General features: G+C 43.4%; 1 protein-coding gene across 10 annotated transcripts in view; it reads left to right on the top strand.

Moving 5' to 3' along the window:
* The first annotated feature begins 3,621 nt into the window (after positions 1–3,621).
* Positions 3,622–19,167, top strand: part of CEP15 (centrosomal protein 15) — a 57,571-nt gene continuing 42,025 nt past the window's right edge. For 3 of the 10 annotated variants that reach the window (XM_072650193.1, XM_072650197.1, XM_072650202.1), the window contains exons 1-4: positions 3,640–3,826; positions 8,999–9,095; positions 11,188–11,314; positions 14,031–14,099. In XM_072650193.1, coding sequence (XP_072506294.1) covers positions 3,751–3,826; positions 8,999–9,095; positions 11,188–11,314; positions 14,031–14,099 — 369 coding nt within the window. In that variant the 5' untranslated portion in view covers positions 3,640–3,750. Of the gene's footprint in view, positions 3,827–8,998; positions 9,096–11,187; positions 11,315–14,030; positions 14,100–19,167 lie in introns of all 10 variants that reach the window. The other 7 variants (XM_072650199.1, XM_072650198.1, XM_072650196.1 and 4 more) reach the window with 5 other exon arrangements.

Raw genomic sequence — 19,167 nt, 5'->3', positions numbered from 1 at the left:
GACTTCCTGGAGAAGGTGGGATTTTATTTGGGACTTGAGAAAAGACACCTGGGAAGCCAGGAGGCAGAGATGGGGAGGGAAGGCATTCCAGACATGGGGGAAGGCCAGAGAAGGCATGAGGAACTGAGGCATCTTAAACTCAAGATTAGTCTCATTATCAGGAGCCAGGCTGGGGAAGGAGAGCATACCAGGCAGGGGAGAAGGCCAGTTTGCAGAAGCTGAGAGAGAGATGGAGGGTCTTATTGGTGGAACATCCAGGAAGCCAATGTTCCTGGACAAAAGAACATATTGGGGAAGTGTGTGCGTGTGTGTGCGTGTGTGTGTGTGTGTGTGCGTGTGTGCGTGTGTGTGTGTGTGTGTGTGTGTGAGATGCACTGAATTAGTAAGAGATTTGGTGCAGGTACATCCATCAGCAAGCTAGTGCAGTACCCAGGGTTAAGGTGATGAGGGCCAACACCAGGGTGGGAGGGAAGGGAATACATTTGAGAATAATGCAAAGATGAAATTCCCCAGGTCTTGGCAATGGATGGAAATGGAGTTAAGATAATACAGGTTGTGAGCCTTGGGGACCCAGAGTATGTGCTGCCCTTGACAATATTAATAAAAGGAAGTTTGAAAAGTGCCGAAAAGTGTTTAAGAGGAAAGGTAATGAGACCAATTTTGGACATGCTGAGTTTAAGACCTCAGTTTCCTCATCTCTAAAATGGGTTGAATACTTGCACTATCTGCCTCACAGGGTCGGCAAACCTTAGTAAGTGCTATATCAACAGTACAATTTTTTTGGTAATTATTTACAGATCTTTTACTGGCCAAGAAATGGGACACGTAAGTCAAAATGCTAAATATCATTCACGGCTAATTAAAAAAGCAAAAAATGTCTAAAATTAAAATATGTCAATGACCAAATTATTTGAGTTACAAAAATTCCCATTCATAGACATTTCAGGAAAACACTAGTAAGGTATATTTGTACACTTCTGGAGAAAAAAAATTCACAATGTATATATGACAGTGAGAATGCAGTGTTTACCGTCTGTCATGTCAATCTTAGTACTTGGGAATTTCAAAATGTCACAAAATATCTTAATATTTTTCTTTACAACGCTTTGTTTTTGCAGATATATCTGCTTAAAAAATCTTATTTGGTTTAAGTACTTTTTAAAAGTAAAGATGCTGAAAATTGTCATTATAATTTTAAATTTTATGTTAAATTATTGTAATGTGTACCAGGATATATGCCCCTTCCCTCTCCGTTTCTCATTTGAATAGAGAAAATAAATGATTTGTCCCACAGAAGTACACATAGAGATGGGGTGGTGGGGGAAGGCTGAAAAAGGAACTATTAAGGAGGGAAGGGCCTCCTGGGGGGTTAGCAGGAGGAAGCCACAGTCAGCAGGGGTCCTGTTTGTTCTCATCTGGGAACCAGGAAAGAACAGTGAATGATTGGAGGACTTTCTGACCTGACAAACAGTTCCATGGAAAGTATCAGGAAGCAGGGTGTGGGGCTGCCTGTCTACAATCCCTGTTTTCTTGTGGAAGCTGAGGCTGGTGAATTGAGCTCTCCAGAGACCAACTGTGACTTAGTGGATGACAGTGGAGTGTTTGAAAACCTGGCAGGTCAAAGTTTCTGTGCCTCTCAGCAGTGGAATCTGGCTGGGAGTGGACACTATTTTTTCAGCCTGCTGCAAGATAGGGAGACCCAGCCTTCAAACGATAATAACGAACATTTTTATAAGCACTTACTAGGTGCCCGGCAGTGTGCTAAGCACTGTATAATCATGATCTCATTTGATCCTCATAACAACCGTGTCAGGTGGGTGCCATTATTACATTTTTACATTGTGATGTAATAACGTAATAGTTACATTATTACATTGCCATTTTACAGATGAGGAAACTGACGCAAACAGAAGTTAAGTGACTTGCCCTGGGTCACACAGCTAGTAACTGCCTGAGGCTGGATCTGAACTCAGCTCTTCCTGACTGAAGCCCTGACAGTCTACACCTGGACTACACTGTTTCCCCCCTTGCCCACAGCTGGGACTGGGATTGTGGAGAAGGGGTTTTACTGGAGCTTTCACAATCAGGCCTGTGAACCTAGGGCTTTACCGCATCTTTGACCAATCTTTGCATTATTGCCGATTTCCCAGCTCTCACCAAGAATTCTCCCTAGAATATCAGGAGCTGTGAGTTTCCAAGGAGGGAACCTCAGTAGGCTGGGCGGTATCATACACACGCAGCGTTGAAGAGTCGTGTCTGACTCTTCATGATCCCACCTGGGGTTTTCCTGGCAAAGAGGCTGAAGTGATTTGCCATTTCCATTCCCTTCACAAGTCTCTTAGCCTATTTCCTTCTCTATAAATGGGGACGACAGTGCCCCCACTTCACCAAGTGATGGCAAAGATGAGATGAGAAGGTCAGGAAAGACGGCACTTTGAAAACTTTCAAGCTGCCGGTCAGCTGTTGTTCCTGGGCTGAGGGTGGTTGTTGTGTTCCTCCTTTGTTTTCCAAGGCCATGGCATCAGAGAAAAGATGACATGACCTGCGCTTGACTTTGCTTTGAGTGAGGGAGGGCTGTGCAGGTCAGCAGCCTCACTTCTCCTCCTGAGCCATCTGGATCCAGTGACCAGACATTCATCAGGATGACTGGAGAGGACCCAGGGCAGGACACATGGAGCAAGAAAAACACGGAAAGAAAGAGTAGCGGGCCACGGGGTCCGGGAAGGCTTTAAGCCTGGGACTGTCACAGTCTACAGACTTCATAGCAGGCGGGCTCCCTTGGGGTTCCTCACCTGTAAAAGGGGACAGAGCTAAGAGTTCGGCTTGGAAGGAATACCGTGTTGCTAACTGGTGACTGTTTGAGTCCCTGCGGGGGAGGCTGGGGTCTTGGGTTCCTCCTCTGTAAAATAAAAGGACTGCAAGTCTATGACCCGGCTGTCCCTCAGGTGTAAAGGGGGAAGGCTGGGTCGAATCTCTAAACCCCTTAGTGGTCTACGATGCTAGGTCAGGGCACCCACACTTGTCAGCACCAGCTGTGTGCCACAAAGGGCGCTTCCAGAGGTGTCTGCCCTCCAGCAGCGCTCAGGCCCTAGGGCAGAACCACGATGTGCTGACCAAGTAAATGCAGGAGGAGGGGGTGGGGGATGGGGGAGTGGGTGGGGGGATGGGGAGAGTGGGTGGGGGGATGGGGAGAGTGGGTGGGGGGATGGGGGAGAGTGGGTGGGGGGATGGGGAGAGTGGGTGGGGGATGGGGGAGAGTGGGTGGGGGATGGGGAGAGTGGGTGGGGGGGATGGGGAGAGTGGGTGGGGGATGGGTGAGAGTGGGTGGGGGGATGGGGGAGAGTGGGTGGGGGGATGGGGAGAGAGGGCGGGGGATGGGGAGAGAGGGCGGGGGATGGGGGAGAGTGGGTGGGGGGATGGGGAGAGAGGGCGGGGGGATGGGGGAGGGGGCCACGGCTAATTAATTCGACACCTCTCCGCCTCGGTTTCTTCACTTGCAAAAGCAGCAGGAGCAGCACCCTCCCACCTCGATTCGAGGCTCTCACTCCGAGAGAGCCCCCCAGCGCCCCCTGCGGCCGCCTCCGCCCTCGGCCTCGCTCTGGCGATGCGCGCCCTCTGTTTGGATCGACGTGCGGCGCCAGGGGCGTGTCAACGTCATGACGTCGTGACGCGTGCGTGCGCAGGCGCAGGCGGGGGCGTCGCGCGTTCCCGAGAGGTAACCCTGTCCGGCTCTGGCTCCGACTCGGGGAGATGCTGGAGCCCTCGGACGGGCCCTCGGCCCCGGCCCCGCAGCCTCCGGCAGAGGCCCGAAGGAGGGCCCGCCGAGGTAGGGCGGCGCTGGGGGACGCCCGGGCGGGATCCCCGCGCCTCGTGTCTGTCGGGTCTTTGCTTCGTTCTGTCCTCAGAGCCCATCGCCGAGGGCGGGAGGGGGCCGTGGCGCCCAGGCCCCCATTCTACAGACGAGGAAACTGAGGCACAGTTGCGAAGGCCCCGTTTACCGCGCGCCTCCTGTGTGCCAGGCGCTGCGCTAAGCGCTGGGGATGCCAACAAGGCCAGACCGCTGTCCTTGCCCTCGGGGGGCTTCCAGTCTTGGCAGGAGCGAGACGCCTCGGAGGGTCCCTGGAGACCCCGCAGGGCTGCCCCGGGAACCGGGCGTGGGGGGCTGGGAGGCGATGGAGGGGAGCCCCCCGCCGTGCCCATTCCCATTCCCCTCCCCCACCCCAGCAGCCACGTCCCCGGTTCGAAGTGGGAGGAGCTGCACCGGTGGGGGCGGGGCGGATGTGAAATTGACAGGCCTTGGCCCCGCTTTGGGTGGGGGAGGGGAGAGCTAGTGAGGAGTCCAGTGTGAGCCCCAGGCACTGCGAGGGTGGTGGAGGGAGGCAGGGACCTCAGTCTGGGACATAATTACTTGCCAGGGGTCCGGGAGACCTCCGGCTGCAGATGTCCGGTAGGCATTAGAGACTCCGAACTGTAGATTAGAGGAGATACTAGAACCGGATGAATCTGGATCATCAGCGTAGAGATGATCCTTGATTACCAAGTGGAAGAATATAGGAGGAGAAGATGGTCCAGGAAATAGCCTTGGGGGACATGTAACTTGGATGAACAGTCAAAGAGACTGAGGAGTCGGAGGGGAAGCAGGGGAGAGCAGGATCACAAAACCCTTAGGGAGAGGAGAGCATCAAGAAGAGGGTGATGGACAAGAAGGCTTGAGGAAAGGCCATTACATGTGCCCATTAAGAGCTCATTGTGCTTGGTGTCGCAGTGGGTAGAGCACCGACCCTGGAGTCAGGAGGACCTAGCTCAAATCTGGCCTCAGACTTACTAGCTTTGTGCCCCAGGGCAAGTCACTTAATTGTCTCTGAGGGAGAGAGCATTTCAACTGAATGATGAGGTTGGAAGCTGGAGTATAGAGAATTAAGAGAGAGATGATAGGAAGTGGAGGCACCATTTGTGGGTGGCCTCAAGGAGAGTGGGGGAGATGGAGGCAATCTACTGGAGAAAATGAGATGGAGTGGGGTCACTTGGTTATGTAGAGGAATTTGCTTGGCCAGGAAAAGGTAGGGGGGAAGGCAGTGGGAGGTGAGGATGAGGGAAGTGGGAGCTCTTGCATTTTTCAAGGAAATGTCCCAGCTAGTGAGGGTGGGATTGGGGAGAAGAGGGGTTTAAGGTTTAAACTGTTATGCTGAGTGGAATTGTGAATGGATAGGGGTACAGAGAGGTGAGATGACCTCTGCCTAGAGTTACACACCCATTATGTCCCAAGACCATCCATATAGATCTGCAAGTGGCTTAGAGGTCATCAACTCCAACTTCATTTGCAAAGGAGGGAACTGAGGTACAGAGAGGGCAAATGATTATGCCCAGGGTCACACAGGTAGTAAATGTCTGAAGTAGGATTGGAAACCAGATCTTTCTGATGCCAAGTCCGGTGCTCTCTAGCTATTTCAACTCCTTTTAAAGATGTAAGCTCCTTGACGACAGAAACTGTTTCATTTTCATCTTTGTCCCCAGGACCTAACATTGCATCTGACAATAAATATATGTTGATCAAATTATTTTCTCATTTTCCACCCCATGACAGCCTTACTGATGTGAATACACTGGCTCAAAGATGTAGACAAAAATAACCTTCCTATGGCCACACAGCTCGTGTTTAAGGCATTTGAACTCAAACCTTACCATTATTTCTCGTGATTTTTGTTTATTTCTAAATTAAACAAGTTAGAATAGTGCATAGAGAACTGGGCTTGAAGATAGAAAGACCTGAGTTCAAATCCTGCCTCTTTTACATACATACTGACTATGTGACCCTGGCAAGACTGACCTCTTGGGTTAGCCTTCCCAGACAGGATTTCATGACCTGGGGTCTGTGAACTTGCCTTCTATTTTTGGCATTTTGGCAACTATACTTCATTATAACTCTTTGTAATCTTACATATTTTATTTTATGCATTTAAAAACATTCAGAATTTAGTTGTTAGTAGGCTGCCCAGATGCATCCGTGACGCAAAAAAGGTTAAAAAATACAAACCTCTAAGACTAAAAATTTTTGAAAAGGTGCTGGTCTTCATTTATTGAGGGATTTCCTCACCTGGGTGTTCCTGTATCAGTGAGATCCCAGGTTATCCCTGTCCTTATTCTTTTTAAACTAATGTCTGCATCTTTTGGTTTAGTAGAAAGATTTGGATTGGAATCAACCAGCTTCAGATCCTGCCTTGTGTCGCTTATTACCTACATGACCACTGGCAAGTCACTTAACTTTAGACTAATTTAGGAGAGGCTTCCTTATGTAATGGAGAGAGTGTTGAATTTGGGGTCAGAAAGACATAGGTTTGAACTCTGCCTCCAACATTTACTAAGTTGAGTAAGTCACAGCCCTTCTGGGCCTCAGTTTTCTCACATGTAAAATGAGGGGGGATTGTACTAGGTGGGTTCCTAGATCCCTAACTTTTATTGATGTAGAAAACTCCCATTGTAACGGAAAGGGCTCTGACTCTCCAGGCAGAGGATCTAGGTTCAAATCTTACTGCTAAGGCATGTGCCTGTGACATTGGGCAAGTCCCTTTATGTCCCTAGGCCTCAGTTTCCTCCTCTGTAAAGGGAAGGGGTTGAACTAGGAGATCTCTGAGGTCCCTTCCAGCTCTAGAGTAAAAGATTCTCTGGTTCCTCTATTGATGCAGGTCAGTAGTTTATAGCTTTGGAAAACTAACTGACCAGGTCAGACACCTGATCTGGTCCTGGGCCAAACTTGGACCCAAGTCTCCCTGACTCCAGAGGCGAACCTGGGCTCTACTACACCAGCCTGCTGCCTCCCGGGAGTTGTTCAGAGGCCTAGAGATGATCCTGGCTTCCTGAAGGCAGTGCTGCTGGCACACAATCTCAGGCAGGTCACAAGATTGTGGAATCAGAATTAGAGAGGACCTTATAGGGCCTCTTGTCCAAACTGTCTGCAGTACCTGTTGCTTAAGACCAGCCCAGGAGAATTCAGGGTGTGGTGGCTACAATGTGAAGCATTCTTGACCAGAGGAATTCTTGAGAATCATCTGTTAGGAAAACAGGGTACAGTGGAGAGAGCCCTGCAACAGCAGTGAGGACTCTGGTTCACTTCTGGCTCTGACACTTTATCTGTGTGATTTTGGGACCTGGCCTCTCAAGCTCTCTGAGCTTCAGATTTCTCCTCTAGAGAATGAGATGTTTGCACCACTAAATGGCTCAGTACATAGAGGGCTGGCCTGGAGTCAGGAAAACCTGAGTTCAAATCCAGCTACAGACACTTAACTGACCGTGTAACCTTGAGCCAGTCAATGTTTGCCTCACTCTCCTCACCTGTAAAATTAGGATAATACTAGCACCTGTCATGTGGATCAGATGAGATTGTAATTGTAAAGTGCTCAGTGGAGTGCCTGGCTCATAGTAAGTACTATTTAAATATTAGCTGCTATTATTATTTTTATTCCAGGTCTAAATTTATGATCTTGTATCTCAGGAGGGTTGGGGGAAAGGGCACAATTTTCCTTCTAGCCTTGCCTTAGACACAATGTGCCACTTGGAAAAGTAACCTTGGGTGTTGGTAATTGGCCTGACTCTAAAGCAAACTACTCTTTAGTGATTTCTGTTCCGTAGTAAATGAAATTGTGCCCTTCCTATCTACCATGCTAAAATCTATACCAGCCCAAGTGAAGTGGTGTAGACAAGGTTTCTGGTTTGTTCTGGTTTTCTTTTAAGTTAATGAAGTCTGTATTTTTCTGTGAAGGAATTCCACAACAGCCATTTCCTTCTGTTAGGACCTTCTTTCTCTAGTCTTAGCAGGTTGTGGAGGTGTCTGATTGAGGTCACTCGAAGCATTTGGGTTTCTGGAATTAAGAGCTGGAAAAGACTTTAGACATTATCCCCAAATCCCTTTGTTTTACGGATGAGGAAACAGAAGGCTAGTGAGGAGCAGTGATTTCACTAAAGTTATGTAGATAGGAGATAGCAGCTGACCAAAGTTACAGTAATTCTAGTAAAAACTTGCTTATACATTAATTTAAGATTTACAGAGTACTTTATGTATGTGAAGGAGGGTATTTGTGATCCTCCCCTATATATATCCTTTTACTGCCATTATTTCATTTAGGCCTCACAGTCACTCCTTGAGTTGGGTACACAGGTATCAGCCCCATTCTACACATGACGAAACAGGCTCCAAAAAGGCCCACAAGGCTAGTGTCTGTCAAAGGTATGATTTAAAGCCATGTCCTTCCGACTCCACGTTAGTACGCTGTCCATGGTTGCTGGGCTGGCTTTCCGTACAGGTTGGAATTTGTCTTACTGTACAAGAGGCAGTGGGCCCAGAGGGTTTACGTGCTTGCCTAAGGTCAGCAGCTTTCTGACTCCCAGTAGGGTCCCTTTCTGCGCTGTCATTCTGCCCACAGATGTGCCTGTGTTTGGCTAGTTTGCCAGTATGAGCTCCTGTCAATGGAATCGACTTCTTCGTCATGTTCCTTCCCAAAGATGAATATAAGGGTCCAAGTGTTGGTGCAGGGAACCTGTCCATCCTAACAAGTGGCATAGTTTTCCATTGACTCTGTTTATACGATTCACCTGAATAGTGTTTTCCTGTTTGAAAAAGAGATAATGGTATCATGGTATCTGTCTTCTTAAAAGAAAGAAAAAACAACTAAGGGTTTAAACACAAAATTTAAGCTTGTCATTCCCATCATGGTCTCCTGTTTGTATATTTTTCTAAGGAGTCACATTCAATTTAAACAAAGGAGATGATATTTTTTCTTTTTTTATAGAAGAGTGGGAACCACACAATAAAGACTTTGTTCTCTCAATATGAGCACATTCTAGGAAGCTGACACATTTCAGCTTCTAGGGCGCTGGTTGCTTTTTTAATTCACTGAAAGAAACATGTACATTGGCAGTATTCCAGGTGTCCTTACTACCTGTTGTAGCTTCAGAGAAGTAATTTTGCACTGCTATCGATTTTGTTTTTGTTTTTTAACTGTAGCAGAAAACTTTCACCAACACCAAGGAGGGCTGACCGAAGGAAAGGGGATGGCCTATTTTGCCAAAGAAGTTCAACTTACTAAAAAACATGAAGAAATGTAAGAATTTTAAGGGCGCTTTGAATATATAAATTGTATTAGTTTTATTTAATTATTGTGCACAAGGAGATGTTATATGATAGAAAGTGTTCAATCCTGCTCTCTCATACTTGAGTTAGCAGATTGAGTGTAAGAGCATATTACAGGCTTTTGAAAATAAGTGATTAAAAGGACAAATTATATTCATGTCATTTACTTTAGATCATGTTCACCATTTTCTTTCCTACCAGAGCCCTAATGGGTAGACTGCTGGGCCTGAAGTCAGTCTCTGGGCTCCCATCCTACCTCTGTGTGACCACAGGCATGTCCCCTAACCACTCTGACCCTTAGCGTCTTCATCTGAAATTGAGTTAAGAATACCTCCTCTAGGTGAGAGAAAAACATGAAGTTTACTCTCATCACATTCCACTAAAGGAAGGAATAAAATGCACACTCATTTTGGTGTGAAAACCTATCTTACAATACAGGAAAGTGGGGGATAAGGGGATAAGCAGGGTGGGGGGGACGATGGAAGGGAGGGCATGGGGAGGAGGGAGCAATTTGAGGTCAACACTCATGGGGAGGGACAGGATCAAAAGAGAGAACAGAAGTAATGGGGGACAGGATAGGATGGAGGGAAATATAATTAGTTCTTACACAACACTACTATTATGGAAGTCATTTGCAAAACTACACAGATTTGGCCTATATTGAATTGCTTGCCTTCCAAAGGGAATGGGTGGGGAGGGAGGGAGGAAGAGAAGTTGGAACTCAAAGTTTTAGGAACAACTGTCGAGTACTGTTCTTGCCACTAGGAAATAAGAAATACAGGTAAAGGGGTATAGGATGGAGACAAGGGCAGAGAGGGATGATAGAAGAGAGGGCAGACTGGCAGACAGGGGCAATTAGAACGCTTGGTGTTTTGGGGTGGGGGGAGGGGACAAAAGGGGAGAAAATTTGGAACCCAAAATTTTGTGAAAATGAATGTTAGAAGTTAAATAAATAAATAAAGAAGGAAAGAAAAAAAAAAGAATACCTCCTCTACTCCATCTGTGAGTTGTTGTGAGTCTTAAATGAGCTGTTGTTTGTAAAGTGCTTATAAACCTTAAAGCACTGTTGTCATGTATGCTATCATGAGTGAGCCTTATTTTGTAAAGTTCTGAATTCTTATGCTAATCCAGAGAGCTTTCTAATCAAAGGTTGTGGTCTCTGGTTTTCGAAGTTCTTTATTCTTTCTATTACATAACATCCTGGTCATAAGTTCCTATCATCTTCTATGTACCGGTATCATGGCTTGTTTACTGTTAACGGCATTAGAAGATTGAATAATTAATTACTTCTGAAATAATATATTGCCAGTGAGCAATTTTTATATGCATGTGCAATATTTACATACAGTTTAGAAGGAGTCTTTTATCTCTGCCTAATGTTCGTAATCTTACCTTTAAAGTTTTTCTTTTGTGTAAACATCTCAGTTGTGTGTAAGTTTACATATACTCACATATATATCCTGTACCATCATCTTTCTCTGAGAAAAAGGAGAAAAATGTTTTTATTGCTTCTTCAAACATATGGAAGTTTAGCACAATTCTAAATGTGTAACATCAGATTCAGGGGGTACTGAAGTGTTAAACAGAAGGTTTCATATAGCAAGTTAAAAATCAATGTTATGTATGTGTGTGTTGAGGTATATATAAGTATGTATGTGTACATAAAGATATGTATTACAGTATATATTTTCACCCACAATTAAAACATGTCCTTAAAACTCCAAAATAATTGCATAAGAGGAAAGAGGGAGTGGGAAAACACAGTCTTGTACATAGATTACACATAAGGAATATGATAATGAAAATAAAAGCAATTTCCCCAGATTGACCTAAAAAGTTGTATTGGAACTCGATCACCTAAGGAAATAGTACTTCATGCCTTGTACTTCATTTCTTTACTCTCAGATTCATTCACAGAGTCATTGGCCTACAAAATGATAGGAGTCTTAAATGAAGAGTAATTAAAAGATTTCTTAATGAATTGGGAATACAATGGAAGAAACAGTTGTCCTGCCCTTATTCAATGTGCTTATCTGCCTCTGTTGATCTTATGTATTTTTTAGACTAGCGCAAAGATTACTATTACTTGAAGAAATGGAGAAAGAGCACGGTGGCCAGAAGACTGAAAAAAAGGCATCTTACCTAAAAGCAGCTAAACTAGCCAATAAGAGGAATCAGAGCCTTCTAAATGTGAGTTACTTACATGACATAGGTGTAGTTGGTTTGTAAATTTTCTGCAACTTTTGAAACTGTGGTTGGGAATATTACATTTTTTAAGTGAATTAAATAATTTGAATTTTTAAAATTATTTTTTGCTGAGAAATTGGTAGCTTTTTTACAATTATCATTTCATTGACTTTGAGTCAGCTAAGCAGAATATTTTTTTATTCACTGAGATAAGAAAACTGAAATACATTTAAGGAAATTATTCAAAATTATTCTCTGTGTGGGAAATGAAACCAAAATCAGTTTTATGCATCAGGTAAAATGTCAGACCTTGTCCTCTTCTTATAGAGTAGTGGTGACGTTTGATTCAAGCTCTGTGAAGTTCTTTCACAAAAGTAAATCATTGTATTATGCCCTAGTTAGAAACATCCCCAAGTAGTAGATTTCATGTTGGAGGAGACAGATTTTCAGTGACTTTGAAGATGTCTTGATTCGGCATTCATACAGGAGTCTGCCTGCTTCATCTTCCAGTCCACTCTAGTGGAGCAAAGTGACATCCATGAAACCTTCAACTTTGTTTTCCACAAAGTGTCCCTTTTTCCATAATTAACTGTGAACTTTGCCCTCCATTCCAGTTTCCCATTTTCAAATCCTCCTTCTCAGAAGATTCTGTGATGGTCACATTTGTCAGGCAACATTCATCTTATTGGGTATAAAGTGGAGCTTTCATTTTCGTATTTTTCAGAGATGGTTGAAGTTCCCAATGTTTCCATCATCTCTTTCCCTTGTAAGTCAGTTAGCTTTTCAGCTAGCGGTCTGGGCCCCAACAGTCTGAGAGTCACAACCACAGTACTACTAAAGCATCTTACTTTACCATATGCTTCCTTGCCAATGATGTTTGCACTGTTTTTTTTAAAACAGAAAATATATGATAATCTGAATTGCTGTCATGAAATGTCAAAAAGGAAAAAAAAACTTACCCAAATTGGCAGGCTTGTATTCTAGCCACTAGTAGCAGCCTGCCAAAGCAGTATTTAATCTTCAAGTGGACTCAGTTTATTCCAGCGTCTCTTATTAGTCAGCAAATATCTATTGAATGTGTCCCATTTGCTCAGCTTAGTGGGGAAACAAACACCATTTAAGACTAAACACCTTATAATCAGACAGTGAACAGTCTAAGACAGTGTGTAAGTAGGTAGTGAATTTGTGCTGGATCTCAGAGTAAAGAGCTTGTGCACTCAGAGCGAGCTCCATGGAGGAAGCAGCCATGAATGAAACTGCTTGGTTGGATGTTGGTTGGCAGAAGAGCAGGGATTAGATGGGCCCAGGAGTGGGAGTGATGGCCCAGGGCTGGAGCACAAATAAAGGCCCAGCATGGAGAGTAAGGGTCAGAACTATGACTGATGGGTGTGCAGAGCTGGAGTTGGGAAGCCCTGGGTTCAAATTCTACCTCAGATCCTGAGTCACTGCATGGCCATGGGCAAGTCACTAAATCCTTCTGAACCAGTTTCCTCATCAGCACTCTGGGGTGCTACATCACATAGGTATACTGTGCCCTTCCCAGATGTGTTGTGAGACTCAAGGGAGATGATGTCCACTAAGTGCCCTGCAGCTTTGAAGCACTCACTAATGTGTGTTTTTACTGCATTTTAAAGAGCCGGAAGGGATGAACCGGAGAGACTATTTGCTTCGACTCCCTCTTTTACAGTTAAGGACATCGTACCCTAGAGAGTGTATGTAACTTGGCAGGAGTCTCACTGCTAGTAAACTGCAGATCGAGGACTGAGACCTCTTTACTTCTATCTCAGAGCTGGGCCCCAGAGGCCACCTTGGCTTCTCACATTAGGGAGTGTTGAGGAACGTGCTTGTGTACATGGAATGGGACCAGGTTCTGGTCCCGTGTGGCCTCAAAACCAGGCACAGCTGGATACCGGAGTGCTAACAACCTGTGCAGAGTTTTTAAGCAGGCCACAGTCAGCAAGACCTTAGGAAAGAGGCTGCCTCTAATAGGGAGGTATGCCACACACAGGGACAGTGAAACTCCAGAGCTGGGATTCTGATCCAGAGTTCTTTACTATCATTTCCTCTTAGACATGATTATGATACTGTGGAAGGGCTGGCAGCATAAACTTATTTCAGAAAGCTGCAACAACCAGGAACTTTGCTGTGGTAATCAGGTACTGTTAATTTGATTAATGCTGCCAGAGCGAGAAGTGGAAAACCAGTGGCACAGTTAGGAAAAAGGGCAGTGGGTATGTATATGGTTCTTAGTGTAGAATGGAATAGAATAAGCATTTATTAAGCCCCTACAGTATGTCAGGCACTGTGCTAAGTGCCTTCAAAATATTATCTCATTTGGTCGAGTGTACTGGGGAAGATGTCAGAATGACTGTGCCAGTGTCCTGGTGGGTGACAGGATGGCAGGGGGAATTTGGAATTACAAGGCAGTACTCTGGTGAGTAAATGTTTAATGAACTTTCTTCTAGCATCTGGTTGAAAGATGAATTGGAGGGTGGAGAGACTGGAGCTCAGTAAGTTTTCTAAGATATGACTGAGCTCTTAGAATACAGGTGATATGATAGAGACTGATATGACAGGTGATATGATAGGACGGAGGATGGGATGGCAGTGGCTCAAAAGAGTGGTCAATTTACCTCTGCAGTGGTCCATTTCAAAAGAAATGTTAATGAGCCATAATGCTTGTATGCGATTTTGTGATCATGTGATTGTATATCCCCAGCCCAGGTCTTCTGCATATCATCAGTCATCTCATGGAAGTATAGTGATTGAAAATGGACTTCAAAATAAGGTAGTTAAAACGAAGGAAACAAACAAACAAAAAAAGAATTGTCCACTGAGTTTATCTTAAATTGATCCTTCTGAATCTTTTCAGATATTCGTAGACTCTTAAAGCTGAAAGGGATCTTAGAGGTAATTTTTTCCACCTTTTTCTTTTTGCAGATGAATAGCTAAAGCCCAGATTGATAGGTTAAGTTATTTACCTTGGGCCTCACAGTGCATTTTTTATATTTATTATACTATAACTTCAATTTCCTCATGTGTAAAATGGGAGTAATACTACCTCTGGTGTAAGTCTCGGCTAGTTGGTGTGGAAACTCTTTTACTGTGGCAGATGGCAGCCCATGTAGTGTCGTCTCGGTGAGGCTTCAGGAGTCTCATGGTCACTTCACTTGTCTTTGTCAAGAGGCAGAAATTGTACTCAGATTTCAGACTACAAGTTTGACCCACTAGCCATTACACTTGGCCACCTTTCAGTTCTAATAATGGGAGAAAAGAGAAATTTGGAGGCAAAGGACACTTGAGGGGAAGTTTGAGCTGGGCCTTTAAGTTAGGATACTTCTTCATACAATGTGTGTGCAGGGTATGCCTGTTTCAGATGGATGTCAGAAGGTTCTTGAGAGAGGGACAAGCACACCAGACACATTTTACATATTTTGTATTTAGATCGTAAAGCTAAATAAATGATTTAGTGACTTGCCCACGGCCACACAGCATCTCAGTATCTGAGGCAGAATTTGAACCCAGAGCTTCCCAACTCCAGCTCTGCACACTGATCTGTCACAGTTCTGCCCCTTACTCTCCATGCTGGGCCTTTAGTCTTTGTCAGTGGCCACTCTGACCCACTCACAAATTGCCTACCATGTACTGAGCACTGTGTTAGGCACCAGGGACATAAAGGCAAAAAAAAAATGTGGTCTGCTTTGAAGGAGCTTACGTGTTATAAGAGGAGACAAGTGTAACTATAAAGACATGTGAAGTAATTAAAAATAAAAACTATGTATTACTTTCTTGAATATTTCAAGAACCTGTGTTTTCATTGTCTCAGAGACTCCCTCCTCTGAAACGGTTCACAAGATAGAAGTCAAGCGTGTGGTAGTACTCTCTGAAGTGAACTAGTCTGGTCCTCAGATGGTGCCTACGTAACAATCAAAAGCTTCTTTCTGGAAGCCTTTCCAGCTTGATATAGGACCTGCTGAAACTTTTTTTTTTTTCAAATGCCCCTTCCCTTCTGTGGTGGGAGCAATATTTCTAAAATAGTATTTTATTTTTTCCAGTTACTTAGAAAGGCAGCATTTGAAAATATTTGTTTACTCTTAGTTTTCAACATTCACTTTTATAAGATCTTGAGTTTTAAATTTTCCTCCCTTCTTCCCTTTTCCCCTCCCTAAGACAGCATGCAATCTGATATAGACCATACATGTACAGTCATATTAAACATATTTCCACATTAGTCGTGTTGTAAAGAAGAATTTCTCTGCAAAGAGAAAAACCACGAGAAGGAAAAGAAAGGAAAAATAGTACACTTTGGTCTGTATTCAGACTCCATAGTTCTTTCTCTGGGTGTGGATAACATTTTCCGTCATGAGTCTTTTCGAATTTTCTTAGATCGTTGCGTTGCTGAGAAGAGCTAAGTCTATCAAAGCTGATCATCACACAGTGTTGCTGTAACTGTGCAGTGTTTTTCTGGTTCTGCTCGCGTCACTCAGCATCTGTTCATGCAAGTCTTTCCAGTTTTTTCTGAAGTCTGCCTACTTGTCACTTTTTATGGAACAGTAGTATTCCTTAACATTCATATACCACCACCTTTTTACCCATTCCCAAATGGATGGGCATCCCCTCAATTTCCAGTTCTTGTCAGCCACAAAAAGAGCTGCTATAAATATTTTTGTACATGTGGGTCTTTTCCCCATTTTAATGATCTCTTTGGGATACAGCTCTAGAAGTGGTATTGCTGGATCAAAAGATATACACATAGTTCCAAATTGCTCTCCAGAATGGTTGGATCAGTTCACAACTTCACCAACAGTGCATCAGTGTTCCAATTTTCCCACATCTTCTCCTGCATTTATCATTTTCCTGTTTTGTCATGTTAGCCAATCTGATAGGGGTGATATGGTAACTCAGCGCTGTTTTAATTTGCATCTCTATAATCAATAGTGATTTAGAGTGTTTATTCATATGACTATAGATAGCTTTAATTTCTTCATCTGAAAACTTCCTGTTCATATCCTTTGACCATTTATCAGTTGGGGAATGACTTGTATTCCTGTACATTTGACTCTCAATTCTCTGTATATTTTCCAGATATCAGAGACACTGGCTGTAAAAATTGTTTCCCCAGCTTCCTCCTTCCCTCCTAATCTTGGTTGCATTGGCTTTGTTTGTGCAAAAACTTTTTAATTTAATGTAATTGAAATGATGCATTTTTCATTTCATAGTTCTCTTGTCTCTTGTTTGGTCATAAATTCTTCCATTCTCCATAGATCTGATAGGTAACCTATTCGTTGCTCTCCTAATTTGTTTATAATTGTTTTGTTTGTCAGCCTTTATGTCTAAGTCGTGTACCCAATTTGACTTTATCTTGATATACAGCATAAGACATTGGTCTATGCCTACTTTTTGGCATACCATTTTCAGTTTTCCCAGCAGTTTTTTGTCAGATAGTGAGTTCTTATCCCAGAAGCTGGAGTCTTTGGATTTATCAAAAAATCAATTGCTGTAGTCATTGACTGCTGTGTCTTGTGTACCTAACCTATTACACTGATCTGCCACTATTTCTTAGCCAGTATCAAATAGTTTTGATAATTGCTGCTTATAATACAATTTAAGGTCTGATATGGCTAGGCCACCTTCCCTTACGTTTCTTTTCATTAATTCCTGTGATATTCTGGACCTTTTGTTCTTTCAGATGAATTGTGTTATTATTTTTTCTAATTCTATAAAATAATTTTTGGTGGTTTGGTGTGGCACTAAGTAAGTAAATTAATTTAGATAGAATTGTCATTTTTATCATATTTGCTTAGCCTACCCATGAGCAACTGATGTTTTTTCCATTTGTTTAGCTCTGATTTTATTTGTGTGAAAAGTGATTTGTAATTGTATCCATAGGGCTCCTGAGTTTGTCTTGGCAGGTAGGCTTCCAAATATTTTATGTTGTCTGCAGTTACTTTAAATGGAATTTCTCTTTCTCTCTCTTCCTGTTGGGCTTTGTTAGTAACACATAGAAATGCTGATGATTTAAGTGAGTTTGTTTTATATCCTGCAACTTTGCTAAAATTGTTAATTATTTTAAGTAGTTTTTTAGTTGATTCTCTAGGATTCTCTAAGCATACCATCATATCAACTGTAAAGAATGATAGCTTTGTTTCTTCCTTGCCTATTCTAATTCCTTCAGTTTCTTTTTCATCTCATTGCTAAAACTAGCATTTCTAGTACAGTATTGAGTGGCTGTGGTGATAATGGATATTGAAAGACAAGTTTTAGCTTTAATTCTTAAAAAAAAAATTTGAGTTCCAAATTTTCTCCCTTCCTGTAAATGGCAAGCAATCTGATATAGATTATACATGTACAGTCATGTAAAATATATTTCCATATTAGTCATGTTGTGAAAGAAGAAACATTTTGTAAAAAAACAACCATGAGAAAAATAAGTGAAAACAGTATGCCTCGATTTGCATTCAGACTCTATCAGTTCTTTCTCTGGATGTGGATAGCATTTTCTATCATGCATCTTTTGGAATTAACACATCCTCTAATGCAAGTTAGGTTTCTTTTTCTTAAACGTTATTGAGACTGTCTTTTAGACTTGCTTGGCAACAGCCTCAGACTGTCAATATTTCCTCAGTGCCCAAGACAAGATGGTTTCAAGGAGCTCTAGGCTCCCTCTCTGAGGCTTGATTGATAGGTCACAGTGGACTGTACAGGCAAGGGAGTTCCATTTACTGAATTAACTTGAAGTGTCCTCCGTGTCCATCCTTGCTGAATGTTTGTGTGCTGCTGTGGCTGAGTATATCTTTTTTTGTTAGCTGTTGAATGATCTCTGAGTGTCTCACTTTCAGGTCTGTGTCAGGCCCAGCACAGAGCCACTTCCCTGATTTCCTCATGTCCAAGGTCTCTTTACTCCGATCTGTCTTCTTTACATGTGTCAGAATAATGTCCCTAAAACAATATTTTGGTGTCACTTCTGCCTCATATTTTTAGTGGCTCGCCATTCAGGATTTTAGAATAGAGCCACAATTCCTTAGCTTAGCCTCAGAATTTGGGCCCCAGCTCCATGCGTTCAGCCAATAGCCAACTGAGATTGAATGTCTTCTTTAAGAAACTCACTATTTAGTGGGGAAGGAAAGGTGTATCTCGTCATAACTAAAATCTAAAGTACAAGTACCTTGGATGTCCCTTCATCTTCTTTGTGCTCTTCTCAGTCTTCCTGACAGAAGACACGACCTGCTTACTGGAGAAAGGGGCTGGATTTGGGGGCAGGAAGACCTGGGTCACCCCTGACAGCACCTGTGATCGTGGGGGGTCATTTAATGATCAGTTTTGTCATTTCTGTAATGGGAATAAGAATGCCTGTACTACCTGCCTCAAAGGATTTCTGTGGTGCTGGAGTGAGAATGTGTATACAAAGCAATCTGCACATTTTAAAGTTCTGTGTCCATGTTAATTACTCTTGCCTCCATTCAACTCCCCTCATCATGCATTTGCTCCTGGACAGGAGCTTAGGGGTCATCTCAGCCAACTCCCTCATTTTAGAGGTGAGGAAGCTGAAAGAAGTTAAGTCACTTGCTCACAGCCACCCAGGTTCCTCTACTCCAGACCCACACACATACTGCTTTCCCTTCCCTTTCTCTGCTGAGTCTGCAGTGATCTTGAAAATCCACTTTAAATGCCAGCTCCAAAATGAACTCCCAATCTGAAGTGTCCCCTCCTTGCTCATCTGGTACTTACCATCTCTTGTTCTGCTTGTTGGTGTGCATTCCTCATCTCCCCTTTTGGATTACAACCATGGGAAGGCAGGAACCACCTATTGGGCATTTCGGTCCTGCTTTAAGCACTGGATGGACATAAGAGATGCT

This window comes from Notamacropus eugenii, chromosome 3, assembly GCF_028372415.1.
Source record: "Notamacropus eugenii isolate mMacEug1 chromosome 3, mMacEug1.pri_v2, whole genome shotgun sequence".
Classification (NCBI taxonomy): domain Eukaryota; kingdom Metazoa; phylum Chordata; class Mammalia; order Diprotodontia; family Macropodidae; genus Notamacropus; species Notamacropus eugenii.
This window is presented reverse-complemented; position numbering and strand designations above follow the sequence as displayed.